The 20,143-nt window shown below is 41.8% G+C and overlaps 1 protein-coding gene across 1 annotated transcript in view; it reads left to right on the forward strand.

The window, feature by feature from the left end:
- The window catches only part of gpc3 (glypican 3), a 277,143-nt gene that overhangs the window by 228,670 nt on the left and 28,330 nt on the right, over positions 1-20,143 (forward strand). Inside the window, 1 exon segment of the mRNA XM_060927818.1 lies at positions 8,807-9,011. Within this exon segment, the coding sequence (XP_060783801.1) occupies positions 8,807-9,011 (205 nt within the window).

Consider the following 20,143-nt stretch of genomic DNA (forward strand, 5'->3'; position numbering starts at 1 on the left):
CTCAATAGATTGTAAAACAGAGAACATGTGGCAAAAGACAGATATATTGAGCAAAGTGATAGTCTAAACCCTCTTTTCAATTATTTTTTTTTATTTACAACCCCAATTCCAAAAGAATTGGGCCACTGTATAAAGCGTAAATAAAAGTAGAATGTGATGATTTGCAAATTATGGAAACCATATATTCTGTTGAAAATAGTCCAAAGACAACATATCAAACATTAAAACTGAGAAATTGTATTGTTATTTGAAAAAGATATGCTCATTTTGAATTTGATGCCAGCAACATGTTTAAAAAAGTTGGGACAGGGGCATGTTTACCATTGTGTTGCATCACCTCTACTTTTAACAACACTTTGTAAACATTTGGGAACTGAGGAGACCAATTGCTGTAGTTCTGAAAGAGAAATGTTGTCCCATTCTTGCCTGATATACAATTTCAGTTGCTTAACAGTTCAAGGTCACCTTTGTCGTATTTTGCATTTCAAAATGTGCCAAATGTTTTAAATGGGAGACAGGTCTGGACTGCAGGCAGGCCAGTTTAGCATCCAGACTCTCTTACTACGGAGCCATGCAGTTTTAATATGTGCAGAAAGCAGACTTGCTGAAAGAAGGAAGGCCTTCCCTGAAAAAGATTTTGTCTGGATGGCAGCATATTGCTCTGAAACGTGTATATATCATTCAGCATTAATGATGCCTTCCCAGATGTGCAAGCTACCCATGCCATGTGCACTAATGCACCCTCATTCCATCACAGATGCTGGCTTTTGAACTGTGCACTGATAACGAGCCGGATGGTCCCTCTCCTCTTTAGCCTGGAGGACGTGGTGTCCATGATTTCTAAAAAGAATTTCAAATTTCAATTTGTCAGACCGCAGGATAGTTTTCCACTTCGCCTTAGTCCATCATAAGTGATCTCGGGCCCAGAGAAGGCGGCAGTGTTTCTGGGTATTGTACCGGTCAAAAGTTACTCATTACTATGAATGAATAAGTGTGTCCAAACTTCTGACTGGTACCTTATATGGTTTTAACTTGCATTTGTGGAGGCAGTGACAAACTGTTCATAGACTATGGTTTTTGGAAGTGTTCCTGAGCCCATACAGTGATTTCCACTACAGAATCACGCCTGTTTTTAATGCAGTGCTGCCTGAGGGCCTGAAGATCACTGGTATCGAATGTTGTTTTTCAGCCTTGTCCCCTCCTCTGTGTACATAAATTTCTCCAGATTCTCTGAATCTTTTAATGATATTACGTACCGTAGATGATTTGATCCCCAAATTCTTTGGAATTTTACATTGAGGAATGTTATTTTTAAAATGTTGTACTGTTTGCCCATGGAGTCTTTCACAGAGCGCTGAACCCCTCCCCATCTTTACTTCTGAGAGTCTCAGCCTCTCTGGGATGCTCTTTTTATACGCAGTCATGTTACTGATCTGTTGCCAGTTAACCAAATTAGTTTTTGTTAACATTACAGGAATTTGTTGCCCTTGTCCCAACTTTTTGAAACATGTTGCTGGCACTAAATTCAAAATGAGCAGATATTTTTCAAAATACAAGAAGATTTCTCAGTTTCAACTTGTGTTGTCTGTGTAATATTTTCAGTAAAATATAGGGTTTCCACAGTTTGCAAATCATAACATTCTGTTTTTGTTATCCCCGCTAGCCAAAAGACCAGAAGGGGGATTATGTTGTGGCGATTTCCGTCCATCCGTCTGTCTGTCCGTCCCGGGAAGGGTGCTCACCTTCTGACATCAACTCCTCTCACAATTTTTGGAGGACTTTCACGAAACCTGGCAGGATTCTTTGTTATATGTCGGTAGTATACATATTGTAATTTAGTTAAATTTGGTCACATTTTACCAGAGTTACAGCCCTTGATTTAGCAAAATTATCATTTGACAATTTCATGAGAGTGTGTTTTCCTTCTGAAATCAACTCCTCTCACCATTTTTGGAGGAATTTCACAAAACGTGCCAAAAGGCCTTGTTATATGTCAATAGTATGCATATTGTTATTTTGTTCAGTTCGGTTGCATTTTACCAGAGTTACAGCCCTTGATTAACAACCTTGTACTTTGACAATTTCATGAAGGTGTGCTTGCCTTCTGACATCAACTCCTCTCAGTTTTTGTATGAATTTCTCGAAGCTTGGCAAAAGGCCTTGTTATATGACGGTAATACGCAGATTGTGATTTAATTTCATTTGTGAAAATTTTTACCAGAGTTTTGACCCTTGATTAAATAACTTGTACTTTGACAATTTCACGAGGGTGTACGTTCTTCTGAAATCAACTCCTCTCACAGTTTTTGGAGGAATTTCATCAAACTTGGCAGGATTGTTTGTTCTATGTCGGTAATATGCATATTGTAATTTTGTTCAATTCAGTTGCATTTTACCAGAGTTATGGCGTAGTTGCCAGCGAGGGATATTGTGCTCTCCGAGCACTCTTGTTTACATTTCATACAGTTCCCAACATTTTTTTGGAATTGGGTTGGATTAAAAGTTAAGTAATGTGTAAAGAATGTGGGTATGTGTGCTTCCTAATTGTTCATCTATGGATGTTGCTATGAGTCACACCTTGAAAACATGGCTCATTTACCTCCACCCACTCTCAGGTAGATCTGAGCCCCAGATATCCTCCTTAAAGTGCATATCCTGGACCAGTTTCGTGGGGTTTTTTTATATGAAAGTATGTTCCTTTACACACTCATCCAGAAGGGTAATTTTGCACAAGGCCATCTGTCTACAGCAGAAAAAAATAAAATAATAAAACGCGTCTGGAAAAATCCCAAGGGAGTCTGGAGCCAGATTCGTGACGTCACCTGCGGAAGCGCCAGCAGGCTGCGAGAGCTTGCACGGTTTCAGTGCACAGCCTGTGTAGACCAAGTTTAGCAGCTAGCAATTTTGCACTGAAATATGGAATTGTCACCTGAGCGCAATGTGGGAAACGATGAGTACTAATCCCATCAAGATTGGTGTTGCTACACCCTCCTACGATACATCTGTTAACCATTGTAATAATTACACGATAACGTTGAAGAAATTTGCAGAAAACCACCAGGTCGTTTTCTCATAAACAAACCAGCGCTGACGTAGGATTCAGAGGGAGGCGTCCCGCACGCGACGTCACGAAAATCAATGTTTCCCGGGAAATTCAAATGCCAAGTTTTTTCAGAGGCGGACCAATTCGCCTCAAATGGCTTGATTTCAACTGAATTTTTCTGGTATTGCGCAAGGTAAAAAAAATTGCACAAAATGCAAAATGTGACAGATATTTGACCAAAGTTTAATATAAAATAAGATAATTACATTGATCTTGCTCCTGAATTTACCTGTGATATGCACTTTAAACCCTTTACAGATACTATTTGTGTGTGTGTGTGTGTGTGTGTGTGTGTGTGTGTGTGTGTGTGTGTGTGTGTGTGTGTGTGTGTTGGGGGGGCATGTTTTTATATCTTAGTGGGGACCAAACATTCCTAGAAGGACAGGAATATCTGACAGTTTTGACCTTGTTGGGACATTTAGCTAGTTCTTATGATAATTTTTTTTTTTTTAAATAAAAACTGCAGCTTTTATTTGAAAAACCAGAAGAGCCAAAAAATTGCATTGTGTTTACTGTAGTTAAGGTTAGGGTTAGATTTAAGTATAGCATAGAATTAATTAATTGCCTTAATAATGATGTCAGTGTAAAGTCCTCACAAGGAGAGTCCGATAAATGTATGTGTGTGTGATTTCATATTCGCAAGCAGATTCAAGTGGATTTCCTGTAGATCTGAGTTAATAATCTAACAATGTGAAGAATGAAAAATAAGCACTAAGCTTATTTGGTTATTCAGCTCCTTTTACTTTGCCCGGTTTACACTGAAGTTCCCTGAAAAGATCCGAGTGCTCATACGGCTCTTAATTAAAGCATACAATGGTACAGTATGTAAGCTGTTTATTCACGGGTCTTGGCAGGAGCCGTAACTTCACTGTCTCTAAGCTCCAGTCTACAGGCTGTATGAGACACATATTTGCATGTCCACACTTGTCCAAAGAGAGATTGTGCACAGCCTGATGCTCATCAAAAATTATAGCAAAGGAAACTCGCCTTCTTCAGTCTCTCGTCTACAACCATACACACGGGTCATGGTTTAATAAAGAGAAGATGCCTGCTGGACACACACAGAATAACATACTGCTGGATGACGCATGGGACCAAACCACAGGCATTATCTGGGTTCCCTCTGGGGTCCTTCACCCGTGGCCCTTAACAACATTCTGTCTCTCGCTCACCGCCTCCATGCTGTGTGTTGTGGTTACAAAAGACGGTAGAAAAAAAAAACATGTCTGCTCTTGCTAGAGAACAAGGAGCCTGCTAGGCTCTCGCTGCAGATGTTACCGTAAACAGGAGTTACGGTTGAGATGGAGACACTTAGATTATTAGCTGAAGAGGAAAAAGAAGTACTAAATCTGGGAGTGGTTAAGTTTACTGATGGAAGCGCGATAAGCTTAAATAGGAATTCAGGTGGATGCTAGGACAGGGAGTTTCTACAAACAACGCTGACTTTTCAGTGGTAAAGTTATCAACGCACACCATCAGAACATCAGTGATGTACTGTATATTGTGCTTACGCCCCTGTTACGTATACACTAGCGGTAATTTCCTGCTTGGGGAAATTATTAAACAGACACCAATTCATTAACAGAAAAGGGGAGTCACATACTAATATCTTTACATGTTTATTTTATGATGTACTGAACAGGAATACAAATCGAAAGTCAGCAAAGAAGGATGTCGTTAAGGAGCCGTCACTCTTTGAAGGCTGCAAGTTTGAATAACACAAAGCCTGGCACTACAGGTTACGGTATGTTATGCTAATAATGTTCAAACACTGTTAGACTGGACAGTGGTGTAGCTCAGTGTTAACACAGCTGTCCTGTGGTTCTGTGTGTTTCCCCTCAATGTGCTGAACAATCCACCATCCACGATTCTCTCCGTTTTCCATTGTGACTTGCTGCTATGGGAGAGGAGGATCACAGACACACTGATTGCATGTTTCATGTTGTTCAGCTCCGCAACATTCCAGAGGATCTGTGCAGCTCTTGCCTGCAAACCAAAAAGGGTGGGGGGGGAGGGGTCTTGATTTTGTTCCTAATATATGCGGCATGTTCTTGATTTTTCAGATGTTTTCATTTATTTGTTTTCTTCGATGATTCCTTTTGCGTCGTGTGTGTGTAAGAGAATGTTTTTAATGAATTCTGAATTGAAGGTGGGTTCTCCTCTTGTGGTGTTTCTTGAGACCCAGCTGCCTGGAGCAAAACGTCACTTTCTGTGCAACCATTCCATGCCACCGCAGCAGGGTGTGTGTGTGTGTGTGTGGGTGAGGGGAAGTTCATGGTCTCTGTCAGCGTATCCTGTTCTCCACAAACCTCACGTCAAAGCAAGGAAAGCTTTTTTCATCTAATTTCCACCTCAGCCTTCTTTATTGGGGGTTTGTTTTGAAATCCCCTCAACCACCACTCATGCTCCCTCTTTATGACTGTTTGCCTTTAGTTTCATTTGTTCTGCGGGACAGCGTGGCTCCCACTGTTTCCAGGCAACCATTTTTGGGAAGGAATTCAGAGCTACTTGCATTGAGGCCTCTGGCACATGCGGCACACGCAAACCCGCTGCTTAAACAAGAGAGAGCCGGATGCATTAAAAGCCGTTTGTCACCAAAAATCAAACATGGGGAAAGAGAAGAACATTTGTGGTATACTTGTTTACTGGAAAAGCCCCAGGCAAAGAGAGGGCCAGATGCATTAATGACCCGTTCATCCCTGAAAGTCGGGCGTAGGGGAAAATGAACACTTGTGTTACGTTCACTTACATTCAGTGGAACAGTTTGTACCCAGTGGAAAGGAGTTTCAGTAGCTGGCACTCTGTAAAGCCCCTCTGCTGCTGGATTTCACTCTGGTCAGGCCTTCATCATACAGAACGATGCTGTTTCAGTGTGAGTACGCTCTGGTGAGGAGCCTGTTTAAAAGAATCAGTGTTTTCCACAAGTTCGTTTGGCCAGAAGCAGGAGAAGTGCTTTCAGAGAGAGAGAGAGCGAGAGACTCATGTATGCCTCCAGTATCTGGCCCTGAATGGACGCTTGTTTGGGCCTCTGGTGGAAAATGTTGTATTTACGTCCTTACTGACCTCCAGCATTAAACCAGCATTAAAATCACGCTTGTGTGGTGTGCAGGAGAAGTTATTGCGGCTGTTTGCCCTCTGTTTGATGCAATTTGATGATTATCACTCTGTCCATTTTGCCCTATTAAGGTCCCTGTCATGGGCCATGATTTGCAGATTTGTTTTTGAAGAAAGCAGTCCAGAGCACAGCCCATCTGATCTCAATTTTCTCTTGTACACACACACACACACCAAAAAAAAAAAAAAGTCACAAAAAAAACAACAACAACCCAACAACAAGCACATGCTTGCATCTGCACATCGGAAGGAAATCAATAAAAAAAAGAAAGAGTCAGAAGGCAAAGATGAAAGAAACAGCGCAAGGCGTGGAATGTAGAGTAATGTACTTTGGCGAACCATAGAACTTGTTTGTTATTGAAAACTTATTGAACATCCATGTTATTTCCGTTGTTTTCCCACATTAGGGTTTCCATTCAAGAGAAACCTTTCCTTTTGTTTTGGCATGGCTTAAAAGCATTTTGTCTCATGCATCAAGCATTAAAATGAATATTACATGTATTATACATACATTTGATATCACTGCTTTTATTGGAAATATTGGTTCCTGACTGGGAAATGGGAAAGATCATGTGAAAGGCTGAAGTTTCTAAATTGTGTTTTTGTATGTTCAGGATGGCAATCATGTTAAATAATACTGAATTACCTTATCAAAGAATGCGTTAGTAACATATACGTTTAATAAGTTGCATTTTATTTGTGGGCGGCACGGTGGTGTAGTGGTTAGCGCTGTCGCCTCACAGCAAGAAGGTCCGGGTTCGAGCCCCGTGGCCGGCGAGGGCCTTTCCGTGCGGAGTTTGCATGTTCTCCCAGTGTCCGCGTGGGTTTCCTCCGGGCGCTCCGGTTTCCCCCACAGTCCAAAGACATGCAGGTTAGGTTAACTGGTGACTCTAAATTGACCGTAGGTGTGAATGAGAGTGTGAATGGTTGTCTGTGTCTATGTGTCAGCCCTGTGATGACCTGGCGACTTGTCCAGGGTGTACCCCGCCTTTCGCCCGTAGTCAGCTGGGATAGGCTCCAGCTTGCCTGTGACCCTGTAGAACAGGATAAAGCGGCTAGAGATAATGAGATGAGATGAGATGAGATTTTATTTGTAAAGGTATAATATAAAGGTCTAGTTTCCAAAGGGCATGTGGATCAGTTTTAGTAACCGGTTATAACATGTTTTACTTCCCTTTGAACGTTTTATGTCAGAATATTATTTTTAAAGGTTCAGATTTATCTCAGTGGCTGAGATGTTTATATTCTGAATTGCACAGACTTTGCATCATCAACATAACTGGGCCAACACACCACTGGAAGCATCTGCTAACAACTTACATATTCCTTTCTAATAACGCCTAAATTACAGTTATTTGTCACCAGTGAATATATAATGTAAAATATATAAAATACCTGCTTTGTTAATAACAGCTCTATGATGCTATGATTACTCAGCTGTTATTTTGTGAAAGAAAGCCCTTCTAGAGAGCTCATTTGAAAATTCTTTGAGATGGATATAGTGTGGATGGTATGCAGTGTTGTAGTCGAGTCACTAAACCTCGAGTCAGAGTCCAGTCTCGAGTCCCCAGTGTTCAAGTCCGAGTCAAGTCCAAGTCATTAAAAAAAAACAATTGAGTCGAGTCCACTATTGATCCGAGTCAAGTCCAACACTCCAACCGCACCATTTGACGGTGGCTGTTTTAGCCCCATTAACATTAGTTTGTTCCTGAACATGACGTATGAACAGGTGAATGTGCTTCTCTTTGTCAGGGAGTGCGAAGTATTCTGTCAGAGATGGTTGGGAGACGGCTGTAAGTGCAGAAGGTGTGTTTGTTAATACAAGTGAAGACAGGTAAACAATCCAGAACGACAGGCAAAATTGTAAAACAGTGAAACAGGCAATAGGTCGAGCGAGACACAAACAGGCTATCGTAGACGAGGCAGAATCAAAGACGAGAAGCAGGAAATCAGGGATCAGGAAACCAAACAAGGAAATAAGGCTCAGTAATGTGTCAGCAACGCAACTCAGTACTTCACAAAGTAAATGTGATTTCACAGTTTTTATATCCATGTGCTGTTTGCGCCTTAATCCTGTGCAGGTGCGAGTCATTTACAGCATTCACACGAGTCCGTTTGGCGCACGTGCTATCCGGAGCACGCCCAAGAGTCTATCTGATGAACGCGCCAAGGCGCGCAGGTGTGACACTCATACACGAAATTAGTACAAAATGAATGTAGATATAAATATCTTATGCCAAATTATTATGGCATGTTACGAAAACGAAAGAAAAAATCTGAGTCTTCGTCTCCATTTTCCGAGTCCTAATGCAGTTAATGCACGAGTCTGAGTCCGAGTCATCAGTGCTCAAGTCCGAGTCGAGTCACGAGTCCTTAAAATTAGGGCACGAGTCGGACTTGAGTCCAAGTCCTGGACTTGAGTACTACAAGCCTGATGATATGATATCTGGGTTGAGGCTTGGGACGATATAACTTTTAGCAGTTCATCACACTATAAACATATCAATTAGGGATTGGCATACATGGATCATAGTGAAGCTCTTGTTAAGTGTTTGGGTGTAAACCACCAACTCTTATTTGTCTCCTCAGCTGTTAAGGATGGTGATGACACCAGAGAAGAGATGGAGGGCTCGCTCAGGAGGGGGCGCTGCACGAAGAGATCCAGCCCGATTGAACCAAGGGGTGGAGGATGAGGAAGGTCTAGAAAGTGGCGACTGTGATGATGAAGATGAATGCACTGGAGTTTCAGGACTTGGTCCACCCATACGACGCAAGCGTTTACGTATTTTTGCCGGTTAGTTGTACTCTGCTACTGTTTAAGCTTTAGTCATTTAAATGTCAATTGAGTAGGAGAAATTTAGATAGATATTGCCTTTGGAACGTGTCCTATGAACTGCTAGTTGAACTCCTCCTCTCATTTTCACGAAACCACCCTAGTGAAACGTTAAACACCAAGCCACTTGTTTAACTTTTAATTAACTACCACATTCTCTTTTCTACTCTTGAACATCTAGACTAATTGTATTAGGTTGCACTACAGTTGAACAGGTAAATGAGTACATTACATTACATTACAGGCATTTAGCAGACGCTCTTATCCAGAACGATGTACAACATACCCAGAGCAGCTGGGGTTTCGGTGCCTTGCTCAAGGGCACTTCAGCCATTCCTGCTGGTCCAGGGAATCAAACCAGCGACATTTTGGTCCCAAAGCTGCTTCTCTGACTATTAGGCCATGGCTTCCCCTTGATGCCAAGCAAAGCTCTAAAGAACCAACAAACCATACAAATGCAAAGAAACCAAACACAAGCAAAGAATAACAGGAGAAGGGTAGGAACAAGAAGTTTGATACTGGTTGACAAAACTGGCCCAGCTGAACAAACACGGCCAGGCCATGTTGTTGTAGCACTTTGGGTATCACCGTCAGAAGCCGAGATATGAGACTAAAAATCTGGTGTGTCCATTGCATATGAAATGGTTGAATAAACTTAATAATTAACACTCACACTGAGTAAACAGGCAGTAAATCAAGTCAGACTCATGTCACAGTCCAGTGCTCTGAGTGTTTTCTGAAACTACCAAACCCTTTCTGGGTGGATTTACTGCTTTAATTACTGAGAATGAAAGGAATTTGGGTAATTGTTTGAGAAATGTTATAGCTTTTCCTTGAATGGACCTGTGTTAAATACTTCGTGTGTGGGTGTAACTGTTTGTACTCTGGTCTTGTTTGGAGACCTTGTGGCTGTCCCTGTCAGGGCAGGTATAGAGATAGCAGCTGATAACTTGGTAGCTGCTGATGACCTAGTATAATATGCTCGAGTCTTTTCATTCCATTTTGGACAAGTGGGGCTGAGGGAGTGACGGGTCAGTGTGCCAAAGGTCATCAGCAGGCAGATTCTGTAATGGGAGGCCTGTCTGTGCCTGGTGCCAGGAGATAGACGATGTGGATCTGGTTTCACAAAGCTCTGCAGAGGGGAGAGAGCCTGAGGAAGGACAACAGGCAAGTCAGCAACAAGGTGCAGACAGCTTATGGCCAGGACTCAGACCCTGCAGAGTCAAAGCTGTCAGTCAGCTGGCCACATCAGGGATGGTCTGAAGTGATTGATCGATAGTGATTTGCTCTGGCATGGGATTCCAGGCATCCACAACCCCCCTGCTAGTCCCTCCCTATTCTCTCTCTGGCCATGGAATTAACCCTGATGCATTCTGTGGGGCATTCCAGGGCAACAGAGCTATTCCAGGCCAGGCAGCCTGTGTGTGTGTGTGTGTGTGTGTGTGTGTGTGTGCAGTCCAGACACCCAATGATGTACAGAGTCAGGGCGAGTGTTCCCATAAGGCCCTGATAACATGACTCTACACTGTCGGGTGTATTTTTGCTCTCCAATGTTCGATCATCGTAAGGTACAATTTTGGTTTCTTAAGTCTTTATGACTTGAATCACTCTACCTAAAGGTACAAAATATGTATCACCATTCTAGTGACAAGCAGAGGTAGGTATGTTATATTTACTCCGTTACATGTACTTAAGTAACTTTTTCCAACATATTTTACATATAGGAATAGTTTTAATGCATAACACTTTTCACTTTTACTCGAATACATTTAAGATTTTCGCTCATACTCTGTTACATTAGACTATACACTTCTTGCTATTTTGATTTAATTTATTAAATTATTTTTATTCACATGCAAAAACCTTCGATGAGGTCTGGGTTTGAGCCATGTGGCCGGCGAGGGCCTTTCTGTGTGGAGTTTGCATGTTCTCCCCGTGTCCGCGTGGGTTTACTCCGGGTGCTCCGGTTTCCCCCACAGTCCAAAGACATGCAGGTTAGGTTAACTGGCGACTCTAAATTGAGCGTAGCTGTGAATGTGAGTGTGAATGGTTGTCTGTGTCTATGTGTCAGCGCTGTGATGACCTGGCGACTTGTCCAGGGTGTACCCCGCCTTTCGCCCGTAGTCAGCTGGGATAGGCTCCAGCTTGCCTGCGACCCTGTAGAACAGGATAAAGCGGCTACAGATAATGAGATGAGATGAGAAACCTTCGATGATATCAACTGCTTGGATACACAGACTTTGAATACACAAATGGACAAACGTACAATATATAAAGACCAGGACTGTGTTCAGTTTTAAGAGATTAAACCATCTTGTGACTTTGGTATTGGTTTCAAAAGCTTTATGTTCAGGAAAAAAATGGAAGAGACGTGTAACACTTGTAGGAGAAAAGAGAGACAATCTTGCAACAACTCAAACAAAGGTGCACTTTATTTTCATTCATTTTCACTTTTCAGTGATTTTAGTTTATTCAACACACACAATCTGAAATGCTTGACTGGCTTCACACTATGTTTCTGCTAAATACTGACCATAGTAAACTGGAAAGTTGTAACGCATTTGTTCAAACCAAAACCCACTACGTTTATAGTTCTGTCATCTGTCCTTTTGTGTAATTAATACTTTGATTGTGAGCATAGTCTATTTGTGTATACATTTAGTTTCTTCTCTAAAGGCTTTTTTGGGGGAAAGAATTATGATAAAGTAAATAGTCCATGTCACCATGTTATTCACATTCATCACAACAGTGAGTGTAATTCACACGAGCCTTCTGCATCAATGCTAATGATGCGTTACAAATGGGTGACTAACATGGGGTGAAAATATCAGCCTAAATGTGCATGAAAAATGTGTAATCACCTGAAAGCCTGTCACTGATCAGCTGTATGAAATTACTTTGGGTTAGAAAGAATCCGTCCTATCTTTGGTTCTTCATATCGTTCTGTGTAATTTATATCCCCCACTGGCCGAAAGGCCCAAAGGGGGATTATGTCGTGGCAATGTCCATCCGTCCCGGGAAGGGTGCTCATCTTCTGAAATCAACTCCTCTCACCATTTTTGGAGGAATTTCACGAAACTTGGCAGGATTCTTTGTTATATGTCACTAATACGCATATTGCAATTTTATTCAATTCATTTAATTTGGGCAAATTTTACCAGTTATACCCTTGCTTATTAACAAACTTGTACTTTGACAATTTCATCAAGGTGTGCTTGCTTTCTGAAATCAACTTCCCTCACAATTTTAATCCCCCGCTGGCCGAAAGGTCTGAAGGGGGATTATGTCATGGCGATGTCCGTCCGTCTGTCCGTCCGTCCCAGGAAGGGTGCTCATCTTCTGAAATCAACTCCTCTCACGATTTTTGGAGGAATTTCACAAAACTTGGCAGGATTCTTTGTTATATGTCGCTAATATGCATATTGTAATTTTGTTAAGTTCAGTCACATTTTACCAGAGTTACAGCCCTCAATTACCAAAATTATACTTTGACAATTTCATGAGAGTGTGTTTTTTCCTTCTGAAATCAACTCCTCTCACCATTTTTGGAGGAATTTCACAAAACTTGGCAGAATTCTTCGTTATATGTCGGTGATACGCATATTGCAATTTCATTCAATTCATTTAATTTGGGCAAATTTTACCAGAGTTATGCCCTTGCTTATTAACAAACTTGTACTTTGGCAATTTCATCAAGGTGTGCTTCTCATCTCATCTCATTATCTCTAGCCGCTTTATCCTTCTACAGGGTCGCAGGCAAGCTGGAGCCTATCCCAGCTGACTACGGGCGAAAGGCGGGGTACACCCTGGACAAGTCGCCAGGTCATCACAGGGCTGACACATAGACACAGACAACCATTCACACTCACACCTACGGTCAATTTAGAGCCACCAGTTAACCTAACCTGCATGTCTTTGGACTGTGGGGGAAACCGGAGCACCCGGAGGAAACCCACGCGGACACGGGGAGAACATGCAAACTCCACACAGAAAGGCCCTCGCCGGCCCCGGGGCTCGAACCCAGGACCTTCTTGCTGTGAGGCGACAGCGCTAACCACTACACCACCGTGCCTCAAGGTGTGCTTGCTTTCTGAAATCAACTTCCCTCACAATTTTAATCCCCCGCTGGCCGAAAGGTCTGAAGGGGGATTATGTCGTGGCGATGTCCATCCGTCTGTCCGTCCGTCTGTCCCGGGAAGGGTGCTCATCTTCTGAAATCAACTCCTCTCGCAATTTTTGGAGGAATTTCACGCAACTTGGCAGGACTCTTTGTTATATGTCGGTACTGTGCATATTGTAATTTCGTTCAATTCAGTCGCATTTTACCAGAGTTATGGCATAGTTGCCAGCGGGGCATATTGTGCTCTCAGAGCACTCTTGTCTAACTACTAGTGGTGGTGCTGTTGCGCTTGGGCCCTTAGCCCTGCTCTGTCCTGTTCCTCCTCTCCTGTTTATTAAGCTGGATCCTTTTGGGCCTTCCCCAACATTCTCTCCAGCCCTCTGTCCTGTCTTTTCTTCCCTTTATGTTGCTCCCTTTATATTACTTTATATGACAGTTTTTACTATAGACCTTCATATACTTTAAAGATGTCTTTGCTTTGCATTCCACATCCCCATTCGATTATCCTTGCAGGCAAGAACCCAGAAAAAGTTGACAAATGTAGCTGTCACTACAGGCCCTGATCCATGCAGTAGAGGCTTCCCTGCAGAACTGGACGTGCCCTAGCTCTGTACCACACAGTGATCTCCGTGTCAGATGAGCTCTTGTTATTTTCCAGCGCTCAGCAGACACTCAGGTCACTCTAAGTGCGGTGAAGGCACTCTTTTTTTCCTTTCAGTGCTCTTTGGCCCTTTATCAGCAGGCAGAGGTTAGCAAAATAGAGCGTGGAAATATGCTTGCAATGTGAAACATGCAGCTCGCCACAAGAGTCTGGGCCTTTCCCGAACCTCAGGTCTGCAACAAATTTACTCAAACACGTTGAGTGGCAAGAAGAAGGATGGAGTGGAACTCCAGAGACAGTGATGGACACCAGAAGTATGTTTTAGTCACACAAATGAACACACACACACACACACACACACACACACACACACACTTCCCTCTTTCCAAAATACACAGACCTTATCCCATACTTCTTCCATTTTGGAGGCTGGAATGCTAACAAGCTCCATGTGGCACCTTTGACCCACAGCACCTGATAGGTGAGGAGTAAAGAGCCCGGTTACTATTAAAGCTAACACGCCCCATGCCTATTACTTCATGTGTGCCAAAAGGTTTCATAGGCTGTAAGTCAAAGTAAGTCTAAGGTCATGGCCAGTTATTATTCATTTATTAATCGTAAAGCATATTATTCAGTAACTATTTTAATTATTCAGTAACTACGGTGAAATTAAACGGATCCCTCTTGGGGGTTTATGGGGTTATGTTCTTACTTATATTTCACTTGATTAGGTGTTCTGCTCTGTTAAATTGATAAAATAAACCTGAGTTGTTTTTCAATCCAATCTGTAATAAGAATCATGTATTTTTTAGACTGCTTTTAATAGAACTTGCAAAATGACTAAACATCAATACAAACTAATGTAACGCTGAACAGTTTTAAGCAAAGTGCATTTTAAATCAAACGGGAAAGTTGTTTGTTTGTTTGTTTGTTTGTTTGTTTGTTTGTTTGTTTGTTTGTTTGTTTGTTTTTTCATTACGTTTTAGATTAAGTTGATCGACAATGCAAGGGATTAGATAAAAGGTTAAATATATTTGCTTTTGGAACCCTTTTTTGGAGTCAATAAGCAGAACATATAAGCTAATGAAAGACTGTATGTTGTTGCTTAGGTTAATTTGGTGATAGTGGAAAAAAGCAAAAGCACAAACCTGGAAGAAAAAAAACCTTTATGAATCAACAGCTTGGTCAAAACTGGCCAATACAGCACCTTTGAGTTAGAGAGTATTGTATTCAGCTTTTGTGAAATATGATTACAAAATTAAGACGATAAACTTGAGGTAATGAGTCAAGAAGAAAGAAAAACTGTAAACGCATACTAAACAAAAAAAAAACCCTGAAAAAAATGGCAAAAGAAAATTTGAGTTATTTTCTTGAAAGGAAAAACAACATCTGGACATTAAGTACAGCTCTTACAGTTATACCTTTTAAAACTAGAGCGGTGGCTACAGTTATCGACAGTCCATAATTATCGACACCTTTTCAGATTTACCAATAAAAAACAATTTTGCAAAGGTGAGTTTCAGTTACTACAGTTATTATTGGTTAATTAATCAACCGGAAGACCCGCCTCACCCTTTGATCTTGTCGTCTGATGACACAGATCGTTACCTGTGATGGATTTTTTTAGCACGATCAGCAATTTGAGGAAAACCCGGACGTTATCATCATAGGTAAGCATGGTGGAAAGATCATGGACATGTTTTTATTATCAACTTCACCGATATTTCATGATCTCCTTGTCGAAACCTACTTTGTTTCTTACTCTTTCATTTGACAGTCGCCATTTTGTATCTAAACGCGCATTTGAGAAGTCACGTGAGGTGTCGATAATAGTGATCACTTTCACCGGTGTCCACCATTATCGACATGCTGTGGAATTAAGTGACATTTACAACTGTTATGGATCGATCTTTGTGTAACATTGTTGAAGTAGATGAAGTACTTTAAAAAAATAAAAGTGCTCTAATTTCTAATAATTTTTTTTTTCTGATTCATAACAGAATGGAATGTTTATCGAGTATTTGGAATCCAATTGCAATAAATAGAATTAGACCAGAATTAAATTCCTAGCATAGAAAAAATTACATGCTTGAAACATTCAGATTTTTCTATTCCATTCAGATTTTTTTTTTCAGCTTGTTGTAAATATCTACCACATATTATAATATCAGTGGACATTTTATATTTTGGTTCGAGGAATGACATGCGACCTTTGACCTGGATTTTCACGTGGTTACAATGTCAATCGCCTGTTGACATTTATTGCTAAACTACAAAACTAGAAATTAATACAAACAACAACGAATGATTAACAAAATGCGATCTATGAAAATACTTAGAAAGTGGGTAGCGAGTGGAACAAAAAGATTTTGTGACGCAGGTTAAACATTATCAGTTCATTTGTTTACAACATTAGAATTACTTCCTCATTTACATAAGCGCCGACATCGATATATTTATATAAAAGATATTTTGTACTAAATATAAGTCTATGTAAAACAAATTTGAAATAAAAACTATGTTTTGTTACCTTAATACCACATACCGATTATTTTAAAAATAAATAATCATCTGGATGTTGATGGGGCGGCACGGTGGTGTAGTGGTTAGCGCTGTCGCCTCACAGCAAGAAGGTCCGGGTTCGAGCCCAGCCGCCAGCAAGGGCCTTTCTGTGCGGAGTTTGCATGTTCTCCCCGTGTCCGCGTGGGTTTCCTCCGGGTGCTCCGGTTTCCCCCACAGTCCAAAGACATGCAGGTTAGGTTAACTGGTGACTCTAAATTGACCGTAGGTGTGAATGTGAGTGTGAATGGTTGTCTGTGTCTATGCCCATGTTTACATTAGACCGTATCAGCGGATCATCAGATTAACGTTTTTAAAACGATTAGTGTGCACACAGCAACACCAATACACGATTCGCGTGCACATAGCAACGCCAATACACGGATACGCTCGGCTCCGCAGGCATCCTGCACTCCAAATCACTCCGCCCTGAACAGCGAGTACCCTCTGGAGGGTGCGCACTCCGGCCCTGCGCAGCTCACACAGCGCGCGAGTGAAGTGCACGAGCCACGATTCGGGACTGAGCCGCTGTGTGTGTGATCCCAGCGCATATCACTTACCACTTGCAAGTGGAAGGATGGCAAGCCTAAAGACAATCATAACTACACAATGGGCAGTATTTGCATCAGTATTTGCAGTATTTTCATACTTTTATACTCTTTAATGAAAGGTGATACAAGGCGGAAGTCCGCGCCGTTTTTCAGCAGTCGTGTCACATGACCAACGCCAGCGAATCAGGAAGGTGGATGTCACAGTGACGTTGTCCAATGACGACGCCAGCTAGAGCTCAGCACAGCGTATCCGCGTATTCTCAATGTTTACACAGCACCGTATCAGACACGATCTGGATTGAATACGTGGACCCTGGCGGATTCCCGTTTCCCGGTGTTTCCAGGCGTTTTAATGTAAACGGACAGTGCATCCGCGAAGAAAACGAGACAGATACGGTCTAATGTAAACTTGGCCTATGTGTCAGCCCTGTGATGACCTGGCGACTTGTCCAGGGTGTACCACGCCTTTCGCCCATAGTCAGCTGGGATAGGCTCCAGCTTGCCTGCGACCCTGTAGAAGGATAAAGCGGCTAGAGATAATGAGATGAGATCTGGATGTTGATAATTGTGGAATGGTGTCGATAATTGTGGAACGGTGTCACATGATCTGATATGCTAAGTAATTGGGAATCAACTAATTTTTTTCCCAGTGGAAGTTTGAGTAATTATTCATGCGCAATTTACATATCGAAAGTCTTTTCTATTTTTGCAATGGCTAAAAGATCATTAAGGTGTCGATAATTGTAGCCGCCGCTCTATTTAGCTTGAGCAACAGAATGGGCATGTCAGAAATGTGCTCCTTTATTTTCTTATATGACTCAATATTAAATTTTTTCTATATGACTCAGTATCGGTTGTCATTCCAGCAAAGCTTCAGATCTATCAGCTAGATTATACTGCATTTGTTAGAAATGGAGCACACTAATTATACCTCTGAAGCACAACTCAAACATGGGTATAATTTTAGATTTGCATAATTGTAGAACTAATCTTTTGGCAAAAAGGACACCAAGAGACGTGACCTGTTTCTGATATTCAGATCAGTTCCTAATGGATCTGTAGAGCAAACTCTGTCAAACAGTTTATCGGAAAAAAAATGAAAGACAGATTCGTGAAACATATGGATGTTTGAGCATGTCCAAAATCGATGCATTAAACTTTCTTTTTAAATTTTACACACTGGGGAGAAATTTTTGATATGTAACTTAGCTTTTCAATAATGGAGCCTATGCACTATTTGAATTTGTATCTCAAATTATGCCTTCTAGTAACTGAGGATTTATTAATGTTTTCAAGAACGTCTTCCCACAGCTCATCAGAGCTCCCCACATCAAGAAGTAAATCTCAATGAAAAGGAATTTTTATGGTAAATTACATCGGCTAGTATGGCACCAGAGGTATTGCCACCTGTTTTATGCGCCAGTTAAAAGTAGACGGCCTTTCGATTTCATGAAATTGGTGAAATTTAGTTCCCTCTGAAATTTGGCCATTGTGATATATGTTTATTTCTGTAATATCTAAAAAAAAAAAAAAACAGGCCATTCTGTGGCTGGGAAGTTATTTAATTTGAAGGGATTCCCGAGCAAATAATGTACATGAAATCACTCGCTTCGCGCAGTCAAGCAGACAGAGGAAGTCCACGTGCACATGTACATGTGTACCTTTCGTCTTCGTCTTCTTCTTTTGAGTTTTATGGCAGCTGGCATCCAGTGTTGCATTACTGCCATCTACAGGTTTACCTCTGACCGTGCACCTACAGTTACATCATTCTGTCGCTAAACGAACACCTGATCACACCAAGGTGCTCGCTGACCACCGATATTTATTAGTTTGGTCCTGTGTTTCCTTTCCTTTGCAACATAACGTCTTTTCTTCTCACTTTCCGTTACCGTAGTCGGTCTTTCACATTTCATTGCCGTCATCTATTTTCCTCTCCTGTTTCAAACTTGTATCCCACAGTCACTGCGTTTACATGCACATAGAGAGAATCGAATTTCTGCCGTTGCTCGACTGAAATCGAAGTTCAAAATGCCATGTATACACCTTAATTCGGCTGAAATTGAACCGAACTTGATTTCTCGGAATCGAGCTACACGACCTAGTTTATGCGATTTCTGCCGAGCTACTTTTGTGCATGTATACCCTATCAAGCTAGTTGTCGAGCTACTTCCAGAAGTGACGAGTGACGAGACCACAAGCGGGAAACACAACAGCCTCGGTCGGCATGACAACAGTAGTAGCGAGCAGCAGAAGTTGTCAGGAGGAACAAACGAAGAAGAGAAAATGGCGATGTAGAGCTCTCTGAAGTGTGGGTGGAGCACAGAGGACAGCAGGACAAAGCTTCTGGTACTAATAGGCTTTTTATTGTCAGACTTTTCAGTTTAACAGCCTACTTTTATTCTTGAGAGAAAAACAAACACACACACACGCGCACGCGCTGTGTTCTAGTCCCGGGATGAGCTGTCCCCTCTGCTCTCCCTCTACCTCCTTAAATAGGGCGCGGTTACTGGGAAGACACACAAACACAGGTTAATTACCGTCAGGTGAAGTGATTCTGCCACTCACCTTCCCTGGCTCCGCCCTCCTGTCACAGACCGGCGCTTGACCACGCCCCCACTGCCACAGGCAAGCAGAAACGTGCACTTCTGGAGCAATGAGGAGACAGAGTTCATGCTCATTCAGCTTAAGGAGTTGAATATATTAAAATTCATGGACGGGAGAAAAACGCGCAATGGAGAACACGGAACTGATAACTTTGTTTACACTCTTGAATAGCTCTTCTTCATGACGACAACCGGAAGTGTACCAACACGATGGGGCGTGTTGCGCCACCTGTGGCTCGGGTGCACAATGCACCTCACACAATAGCCCGATTTCATTGTGTGCATGTAGGATTGGATTTCTCTGGCACCCTGCTGGGACCTTCAGCTCGATTACCGACAGCAGCTCGATTTGGATGTGCATGTAAACGTAGTCACTGCCTTGCATGAACAGGGAAAGCCCACCGTTGTTGCATGACATAGTATCTTGTATTGCGTCATGGTGAAGGAAGAAAAAATAGCAGAGACTTTTGGGCCACGTGACCCTAAATTCATTAATTGGTCTATTTTTAAAAAAAAAAAAAACTAATAAAATTGGAAGTCTGTGGTTCGAATTCAGCAGCTTTCGGTCCACTAAACAAAAATAATTGGCTGTCAGGGAAAATTCTTTTTATGACCTAAGTTTGAAAAATCTGAAAGGCAGTATAGCTTTAAGTAATAAC

This window comes from Neoarius graeffei, chromosome 8 (genome assembly GCF_027579695.1).
Source record: "Neoarius graeffei isolate fNeoGra1 chromosome 8, fNeoGra1.pri, whole genome shotgun sequence".
NCBI lineage: Eukaryota > Metazoa > Chordata > Actinopteri > Siluriformes > Ariidae > Neoarius > Neoarius graeffei.